The sequence below is a fragment of the Nansenia antarctica genome (genome assembly GCF_963989245.1).
Source record: "Nansenia antarctica genome assembly, chromosome: 14".
NCBI lineage: Eukaryota > Metazoa > Chordata > Actinopteri > Argentiniformes > Microstomatidae > Nansenia > Nansenia antarctica.
In genome coordinates, this window is record NC_137684.1 from 27,355,776 (window position 1) to 27,366,046 (window position 10,271).

The window sequence follows — 10,271 nt, forward strand, 5'->3', positions numbered from 1 at the left end:
AGAATGATGAATGATAGGACATTGGCTACGTTGAGGAGAGAGAAAATAGTGGTGGTTTTGGAAGTACTGACAAAGATCCTTTCATCCTCAGAATGCCTTTCCTTATAAGTGCATTCTAGGTCATTTTCAAATAACCTGAACAGAATCCAAACTTAAAACGTACCGAGAATGTGGCGATTCAATACAACTTTTTTTTTTACCTTAAGGGAGTAGAAATATATTGATGTGGCTGATTTAATCTTTGATAAAAAATAGTCAAAAAACAAAACAACCATTTCCATGGATAAAACCGTCATAGATCAGATGAAATATACATTCCAAGCTGGATACGAAAAAAAAAAGCTTTGTAAAATATATTCCACTTGATGTCAAAACGAATGAAGTCAGGATCACAAGGTTGGAACAGCTATCTTGGACACATCACATACATTCTAAATTCTTTTTAAAAAAGTCCCCCGGACAAGTTTAAACTAGAGGACGATTTATGGAACCACATTCCAACATCCTCTGTTCATCTTGATCGACAATGATATGCAGATGCTTTGAACATATTTGGCACCAACAGGATCCAACCCCGAGTCTGACCACTTGTGATTAGATAGAGACTTTATTAGAGCACCGTATTATCGTTTACAACACACAGGTGGAGGAGAGGCTGCGTGAACAAGGGCATGAAGATTGAGAGACCTGAGGCACTGGTAGTAAACATAACAGCACCGTGCATTTCAGATTAAAGGGGCAATCTGGGATTCACACAACAAAATGGTCTCCCTTTTTTTTGTTTATATAAACAGCTGAGGGATGGGGCTATATTTCTTAGACAGCACTATAGCGTCCTTGGGTTTGAGAAAGGCTCTATACAAATCTAAAATATTATTATTATTATAGAAAGGAGTGACCATCCATGAGATTAAAATGCTAGTTTCAACCTGAAGTTATGCTGTGTTTGTTTTGGTTATAAGTTTCTGAAGTTATACTGTTTGTTTACCAATACAAAGTTTACAAAGAATGGAGTAAAACAAACGTATATGTTGGGATCTGATGGGGTAAGTCATGGGAAATGAGGCATTTATTAGTTATATTCTTCCAAGAATCAATCGCTATATATTAATTTAAATTGAAAAGTCCAAAATCGGATGTACCAATCCCAGATTGCCCCTTGAAAGCATAGACAACAGGACTGTAAGAGAGAACTGTCTCGGTATCTGTTCCTGCTACACAACAAATGACAAAACATTCTCGACTCAAAATGCCTCCAAAGATAATGATGGCAACTTTTAAAGTAGCCTATGAATTCTTAATGTTCTGCACATGGCCTCTTCTATGCCAGGCTAACATGTAGGCCTATTGCTTCTGAATCAGGAGGTCAGAGTGAACACAAAGGACTGGAGATGCTGCTTAAATGTCAGACTCCCTTTCCCATTGCTCCCTATCCAATCCAAATATTCACATCCTGTCCAGAGGAGATGCTGGTGAGACAAGGATCTTGCAGAGACTGCCCTCTAGTGGCGGAAACAGGAACTAGTAAACTATTCAATGGAAAAATACACTTTTGATGTAAACCTTTGCTGAAGCAAGACCGCCGACTGTTGTTTTAACAAATACAGTCAAAACAGAGTGGAATGACATGGAATTAAGATGTAAACCGTATAGAAATAAACAATAAAAACTAATATTTTAGGCTATGTTGATGCATGGGCAGAGATTAGATCACAAAAGTGTCACGTTAGACTTAAATGAGGTCCTGAAACAATTGAAAATACATTATTGATACTAATAATAATCAGCTAACAGCACTGTTCAATTTAATAACCGGTATCTGGTAAGAGCACGAAGCGTTCCGTATGCTATAAAACCTTGAGTAATTGTGTTTTTTTCTTTACAGTTTATTATTGCTATCAAGGGAAAATAAATAAACATTTGAATACAAAAATAACATGTCATAGACCACCCTCGTATGTGACAACATTCAAGGGCCTTATTGTCTGACATTCACATTAGTTTCTTCTCCCAGAGGATAGCGTCATGAAGTGGGGCAAAGGTCAAGTCAAATCTTCTGAATCACAACCTGGAATTTACCTGTATGGGGTAGGGGGGGGATTCATAATCTTACTTATGGTTTCCCCAAAGTACCACTGGAAGTGTCTACTGAAACATCATGCTTGGGTGAGTCTGAAACATCTCTGTCTGGATGGTTCAGTCTATTTTCATGTTTAGGTGAAACATCATCTTAAGTTGTCGCCATTGGCCAGTCGTTAAATCCTCTCATGTATGGCATTTTCTACTTTGCTACCCACAGCACAGGCTAACAGTTAGCAGCGCCCTCTCCAATAGACAGGAATCCAATGTTCCCCAAGATAAGCATCATTTAAATGACACGCCAACATCTTGAGAAACGTCAAACAAAGTTAAGTCGCTAGTTATGCTTGAAAGGAAGTTTGAACCAGAATCGCTTTTGTTACATCCTAGTGTAACAGTACGCAACAGTACAATTTGTTGGCTTTGGTTCCTCAACGTTAACATTGCAGTATCAAGATACAAGATCACAATAATAAAATCAAGTAATAATAAGTAATAATAAAGTAGTGAAGTGATAGTAGTAACAGTCGTACTACAGTGGATTCAACAGTGCAGAACACTGTGCATTCTATTGACAAATCAAACAATGGACCTATCGCTAAGCCACGCCCCAAAATAGAAATTGTCCAATCATATCACAGCAAAAGTCACTACAGGCAGAAAACTCGGGCGAACAACTCGCTAATATCAGATGGTGAAAAGCTTCTAGACTAAATATTCTTGCCATCTTTAAAAAACATGTCTATTATTACTTGCTGTGGTAAATCAGAAATCAGAAATGTGCCAACTCCCGCCATTGTAAGTCATTGAATGTCATTCAGTCACGGTCGGTCAGTCAGTCACTGTCAGTGAAGAGTTGTTTGTTTGTCCAAGTTTTCAAAGGGGGCGTGGCTTAGCGATAGGTCCATTACAGTCTCAGAACTGAAACCATGACCTCTTTGTAGACTCACACAGCCTTTGTGTCTCGGTCTCACTACCCAAGCACTCCCCTTGAGGGGGCAGGCACTCAACCATGGAGTTATTACTCGCCTATGAGTAAGATAATATTTCACCTATGCATGAAAATAGGCCAAACCATCCCTTTAAGTCATCTAACCTCTGACATTGCAGAGTCTATACCTTTAAGAGACCACAGAACAACACCATAGATACAATCTACGGTACACAGAACAGCCACGACTAGGGATGTCCCGATCCCACTTTTTCACTACCGATACCGATACCTGGGCTTCGGGTATCTGCGATACCGATACCGATCCGATATTTGTATAAATGTTTTGACCCCTGAATAATAACAAATACCTCCCCAGTATATGTGTGGTGGCCTGGGAAAACCCTTCACATGGTGGCATTTTGACATTTTCATTTTTTTATATTTCCATAAATTAGAAGTTCTCAGCTATTCATAACTGGTTGAATGACTGAGATAGCCCTTTATTTTAAAAAGTTATGAGCATTTTAATGTATCATGTCAAAAAAAGTGAAAGGTGAGAAATGCTGCCCCCATGCTGCCTCCGACCCCTTTCTCCTCCGGGTCGGGGGAGGAGCCTATGCAGATCGGCCGGTCTCGTTTGTGTGCTTGTGATGCGGTGTTAGTCTGCTCGCCTTATTGTGAGCATCAGTAAACTGGCAATAACACAGGTGGAAGTATCGTCTCTCCTTTCGCTCATGTGTGCGTGCGTTGCTTAACTGAGAATGAGACACGTTCAACGTGACGTTGTTTCGCTAGCAAACTACCCACCACAAAAACATAAAAATAAATACTTTCTCTTTTGTTTTCTTAAAATGTTTATTCACCATAATGTAGTATGGAGTTCAAAGTACTAGAATACCACATAATATCAAAATCGCGATTTCCATCTATTTTTGCTCTTTGCCACAAACGAACGCCAGCGACATCCGACGGGTTTTCCCAGGCCACCACACATATAGTCCACACCAACAACAGTTAAATTAAAGACTGCCAGCCTTTATTAAAGCAACAAATGCGACGTGTTGTGGATTGGAACTACGGATCATAAGCTTTCAAATGATGTGTCATACATTGAAATCCGAAAAAATATGAAGTTAGAGTCATTTGAATGTTGTTAGACGTCAGGCACATATAGGGTTAACCTCTTTGTAATGAAACCGGAAGCACACAGCGCTACGAACTATGAGAGCTGTATCCTATATACCCATTATGCACATTTTAAGCGCATATAGGACTCGCGTGAAGCATTTCTGCGACACGCGTTTCTGTTCACTGTTTTCATTCCCTCATTGCTTATACACAGAAGTTTGACTGCGCATGACAGTAGTTCAGCAGTCTGTCGCACTGGTGCGATTGAATGTATTTCCAAGTCGCACAGAAATATATTCACTCGCAAATGCGACCAAAACAGTCGCACTATCGAGCCCTGGTCATGCACGTGACCACTGGCTACTACTGTTGTCGTCACGTGAGTGACACACCAGATCGAGAGCGCGGATCGGAGCCTTTTTTTTTTCTGGTGCGATCCGCGATCCAGCATTCAGGACCGATATCGCGGCGATATCCGATATCAGTATCGGATCGGGACATCCCTAGCCACGACACTAACAGATTATTTCAAAACAGAAATATGGCTTGACTATGTTACTTCACTTACGCCAAAGCTAATGTGCAGTTTGGCAGGTACGACGACAGAAATACTAAACCACAAAATGGTTAGGAAGGAATACTCACATGAGGGCATTAGGGAGACCTCCGCTGTCACCACACTGTCCAGTCCCAGGTTAGACAAGGCTCCCCGCACCAGTCCACAGGAGTACGCTAGGTACTAACACACACACACACACACTGCACAGTCAGTCCACACTTCACTGCACTCAATTCCATCACTAAAATTGAGCCGATTAAGGTAAATTCAAGTAAAAAAAAAAAAGTAATTTCTACTACGGTTAGGTCTAATGGATATTTACTCCAGCCTAATGGATAGGCCTATTTGTTTGTTGTGTTTGGTTATTCTAATGATGTCCATTATCATTTAAAGATAAAATATATCTTAAGTATAATTACAATATGCCTCGATTCTATGTAATTGTGAGACGTTAGATAAAAAGAAAATGCCCTATGACTGGGTCTTACTCTAGAAAGGACAGGGATGTCTTACTTTAGGAGCTTCCTCGAGGTACTGTTTACCACTGGAGAACTGAGTCAACAGTGTAAACTTGTTGTCTTGCAAAACATACGTGCCCTGTGTTGAGGCAAAAACAAAACAATACATTATTAGTTAGAGATACAGTAATCAGTCAGTGTATTCCTGAAGTGTGCTATAAACGTGTTATAAACGTGTTATAAACATGGGCACACCTGGTGATTTGTCCTGAGGTTGTCGATTTGCTTTCGGAAGACATTAATCCAGAAGTCTTTACAGATGAACTTCATGACGTCCAGGTCGTCTTTGAAGCTGGGAGAATCTTTTGTAAACCTGGAGGGTCAGAGAGCACATCATAAACTGTCATTTCAGGGATGTCGGTTCAACATTTTGCTATTGATTAAACAGACCTCGGCCTGCCTGTAAACACTGTATGACCTACGATATTAAACTCAGATAGAATTAAATGACGTTGCCCGTGTTATAACAGTATTATTAAAAACAAAATAAAACAAAATAACATGTTACCCATCACCCTGTAAACTGTACCTTTCTATGAGCCCCTGTCCTACTCTGAAGCCCATGCCCTCCAGAGTGGACACACAAGTCACTCTGTCCTGTGGAGGGAACGTGGAGAGAATGTGTAGAACATGTAGAACATGTAGGCAACATGTTACAACAGGGGGGTATTCCATCAACGTTGCTAAAAGAAAATCCAGGCTTTTTTCTCGCGTTATCTCGGGAAATGTATAAAAAAAAGAAGCCTGGATTTTCCTTTATTCCGTTGATGGAATACCTTCCCAGGAGTATGACTGTGGTTCAGACAAACACAAAACACATTTTGACACACAAAAGACAATTACTGAAATGGTTAGGTTAACGAAACCAAAGTTGTCTCTACACAAGCTGTAGCAGCAGACACAAATGGCATGCCAGATATACAAACGCCTGTAGTTGACTTTTGTTACCAGGCAATGTTTAGGCATGAATGACTAAAAGCATAACTGTAATAATCTAACAGTATGCACCAACGCTTCAAAGCCATTCAAGGCTAGGTCATATCAAAAACAGACGAGTATTATTCGAATAGAAATGTATATATATATAATATCATATGTAATAGAAATATTGTTGTCTGCGTTCGTACATTCACCCTGAGAGCGCCGGAGCGCACACTGGGTTCAACATCATAAAGGGACCAAGCAATTTGATTGGACAAGAGGCACTCCCTGAGTGCTGACCAGATTCCCAGAGCGTGTTTACGAACGCACCCTATAGCTACCTTACCTTATCCACATCTGTCCTGGACGCCTGGTCCTTGTAGATCTGGGAGACCATCTCCATGTGGAGGAACTCAAACAACACATCATCTGCCATGTCTGAAATAACATAAAAATAAAAAAATAAAATAAAAAATAAATAAAAAATAACTTTTTAAAGACCTTGTCAATATTTGTCCAGACCTCACCGCCACTAGGGGGAGCTGTACCCGTTTACATCAGTGACACCTTTAACTTAACAGTTTGAGTTTGCAACAGACTAGACCACTATCATACAACACGATGTCCGGTTCATCTTTTGTTTTTTAATAAAACTAATCAATTCACAAACTTTTTACTAAAGGTTTTTAGGACTCAAACTCTTTGGACAGAGTCTGATTCAGAAAAATACCTACAAAATTCAAGACCTCATAAAATCGTGATAAGACGTTTTTTAAAACGTCTTATCACGATTTTATGAGGTCTTGAATTTTGTAGGTATTTTTCTGAATACCTACAAAATCCGCAGTGTCTTGAAAAGTATTACAAATTGATAAATCAATTTTGGGAAAATCAAGACCCTTAATAAGTAATAAAACCGTTTTAATACTTATTAAGGGTCTTGATTTCCCCCAAATTGATTTATCAACTTTTAATACTTTTCAAGACACCGCGGACACCCTGTGGTTCATTTGGAGAGCTGGAAATCAGAGCATTGCACCATTACATAAAATGCATGGGCTTTCATTGATGCAGCTATGCTAAGCAAAGCTAGTTGACTGGTTATTAGAAGCTTGCAACGGGAAACATTTGGGCAGGCATCGTTTCTAAATTAAAACAAATACATTCCATGAACAGATTCTAATAGTTAGTCAAAGTGCATCTCTGTGTAGGGCGTTTAAGAGGTAGGAAATGTAAGATGTGCAAACCTGTCGCTTTGCTTAGGGTGAGATGAGATGTAAACAGAATGCTACTTCCTGACTACGGTGGCTGCAAAGGGACACCTTTGCACATATCTCTCGGCGAACACAGAAAGCCTTCTTCTTGTTCTGTTGGATTTTTAAAGGCAGCTTGCATCCTTTACGTTGGGCACTACTGCCATCTTCTGGATGTATCCAACTCCTACGACCTACGTTATCCTGGTTTGTCAAAGTCTCTCTTTCCCATAACTCTGCTGGGTTTGGTTTGGTTTGCTCAACCCACTCTGAAGCCATCCACGTGGTGTACAACTCAATTGTACACTGTACCCTTAAGAAGTTTGGAGTCCTTTTACATAACTCAACTCTGTGACTAGGAACTAGGAACGACCACTGCAGAACCAGTATTTTCTGTTGTTGGATCTTTTGATCCATCCGTAAACACCTGTAGGCCTATATATTCTGTATGTACTTTCTGTATAGGCCTACCTATGAAATTCATAAACTAAATCCACACTTTCTTTCCCTGCCTCAACTTGCTTTAATTCTAAGTCAACTACATCATCTGCAAATAATGATCTTCCCATATCTACCGAAACATTTCCAAGATGGAACGCCCTCCCTCCCCCTTGACCTGAGAGACGCTCCTTCTGAACACATTTTTAAGCGGCAACTTAAAACACATCAGCAGTCAATAGCCTTCTTACTGTTAATATCTTCTGTTTATGTTGTCTCCTTTCTGTTTTTAACCATTGATGTTCGAATTTGCACTTTTTAAATATATTTTTTTTATTCTAGGCTATATGTGAAGCACCCCGTGCATCCCTGCTGGGAAGAGTGTTATATAAATACGTTTTAATTACTTTTTACTTACTTACTTACACACCCTACTTTTACCTGTTCTTTTATTTTTTAAATCCACAATCCAGTTAAAAACTTTACCTCTAATTCCCATTTCATGTAACTTTATCAAAAACCCTCCTTCCATAACATATCATATGCTTTTTCTACATCAAAGAAAACTGCAGCTACTGTTTCTTTGTTAATTTGCACTTTCCTGACTTCTAAACATAACATCCTCTAAACATAACACTGAATCTAAAGTAGGCCTCCCTTTCCTAAAACCACTTTCGCATCCTGCAATTAAATCCTGTTTCTCTAAAAAATACATCACTTTTATTACCCATTCGTTCCATTAATTTACATAAACCACAGAAACCTCTTTGCACCTTCTCAGACACATCACGCCTATTGAAATGTGACAAGACAAAAGGAATTGATGTAAAACTATCGGTTTATTGTCTTGCAGTCATTACAGTTTGGTAGAAAATTAATGGGGACAACATCCAGTTAAAGGGATAGTTCACTTTTTAAACCTTATAGTCAGATGGGAGTTAAGAGAGCAGGTAGATTATGTTCAACATTTGTTGAAAGTAACCAACCAAGCCATAATGTTCATTCGAGTTCATTTGGCTATGTGATCTTGAACTTTGTCCACTTGCCCCCATCACTCCTATGGCGTTTTTTACTGTCACTTTTGGCACCTGTGCTTGCCCCAAACCCATCTGTGTTTCTATCTCTAGCCCCTTTCACACATACAAGCCTTCCCAGTAGATTCCATGGAATTTCCTGTGTCGGCGTATGTCTGAACGCGACTGACCAGGGAAATCCGCCCAGCCAATTACCCTGGTCAAGACCATGTAGAATTCCATGGAAAGTACTGTGTCGCAGTAAGTGTGAACGGAAGCCTGAACATTGCCTGCTCTGTCTCCTTTCACAGCTGTCCAGCCTCGCACAGTCAGAAGGGCAGAGCGCATAAGAACTGCCCCAGACTCCACAACTGGACACTACTTAATTTCAAATCATAGTGGAGGTATGATTTATTGTCAGATATATAAATGGTATATGGCAGTCTCACACGCCTGTCTCGTTCGAATCATGTCTACTACGTGCCAGTGCTGCATCCAGTTGAATGTGTGATTCAAGTAGCTTGTGTAAGCCCGGGACAGCCAATATAATTCCACCACTGGATAGTACGTCGTTTCTAATCATAGTTAGCTAGATGACTTACTCAGCTAGCTTACTTACTTATCAAATATACATTTTGTGATATAGACGCATTACGCAGCACTGCACACACACCGTCTCCTTTCACAGCTGTCCTGAATCGCACAGTGAGAGCGGGGAGAGCCCGCAGAGCGCATAGCAATATGTCTACACATCACATCAGCCAAAGTAGTGATCAATATAATTCTACATTGATTGATCATTGTATGACAGTAAACCTCACCCAATGCAGAAAATATAACAGGCAATTGCCGGCTAATTCGGTTATGTGTCAACGGTGAAAATGCAAAAGTGAACTATCCCTTGAACTACAGAGAGCTACAGAAACTAAGACTACACATGGGTCATCATGTCCATCTATCCATGCTCCTGGAAAAAAAATAACAACTCGTAAATAATCATGGTCGATTAACCTGGTAGGAAACCAACAGCCGTTTCTCCATACAGCTCATTTTCTAATAGAAAATACATTAGTGGAGTATCTTGATGGGGGAATGTTAAGTCTTAAATAACTTCTAAATGTATTTTGCTTGCTACACATTTTGAATGTTCTTTCTTTCTGGAAGAAACGCACCATGCATTTTTAATTCAACAAGCATAACTGGGAAAGTTATTGATGAGTAACGTAACTACGTTTATTGAATATGAACCTTTTTTTTTTCCTTTAAAAAATGCAATTGTATCAATAACATCTGACACAAACATTTCAGTCCATAAATAAGTATGGAAATAAAACATTTTTGTTTATGTTTTAATGTTTTTTGTCTGCCTAGTTTTACTGCACAGAATGTACACATTTGGATCCCTATTACTGTTAATAACAAGGTGTT

At 39.5% G+C, this 10,271-nt stretch overlaps 1 protein-coding gene across 1 annotated transcript; it reads right to left on the reverse strand.

Moving 5' to 3' along the window:
* Positions 1 to 612: 612 nt before the first annotated feature.
* On the reverse strand, positions 613 to 7,420 carry trappc6bl (trafficking protein particle complex subunit 6B, like). Its single transcript, XM_080544949.1, has 7 exons — positions 7,387 to 7,420; positions 6,486 to 6,577; positions 5,748 to 5,815; positions 5,414 to 5,531; positions 5,214 to 5,297; positions 4,787 to 4,880; positions 613 to 2,079 (listed from the first exon to the last, which is right to left on the reverse strand). The coding sequence occupies exons 2-7, from the start codon at positions 6,573 to 6,575 to the stop codon at positions 2,048 to 2,050; spliced, it is 486 nt and encodes a 161-aa protein (XP_080401075.1). The 5' UTR covers positions 6,576 to 6,577; positions 7,387 to 7,420; the 3' UTR covers positions 613 to 2,047.
* Between the last annotated feature and the right edge of the window lie 2,851 nt (positions 7,421 to 10,271).

Excerpts from the sequence above, each read along its gene's own strand:
- trappc6bl (XM_080544949.1), bottom strand. The coding sequence starts at position 6,575 with ATGGCAGATGATGTGTTGTTTGAGTTCCTCCACATGGAGATGGTCTCC. Across the intron at positions 4,881-5,213 it reads ACCTCGAGGAAGCTCCTAAA|TACCTAGCGTACTCCTGTGG; the intron begins GTAAGACATCCC and ends TGTGTGTGTTAG. Across the intron at positions 2,080-4,786 it reads GGTCTCCCTAATGCCCTCAT|GTAAATTCCAGGTTGTGATT; the intron begins GTGAGTATTCCT and ends TACCCCATACAG.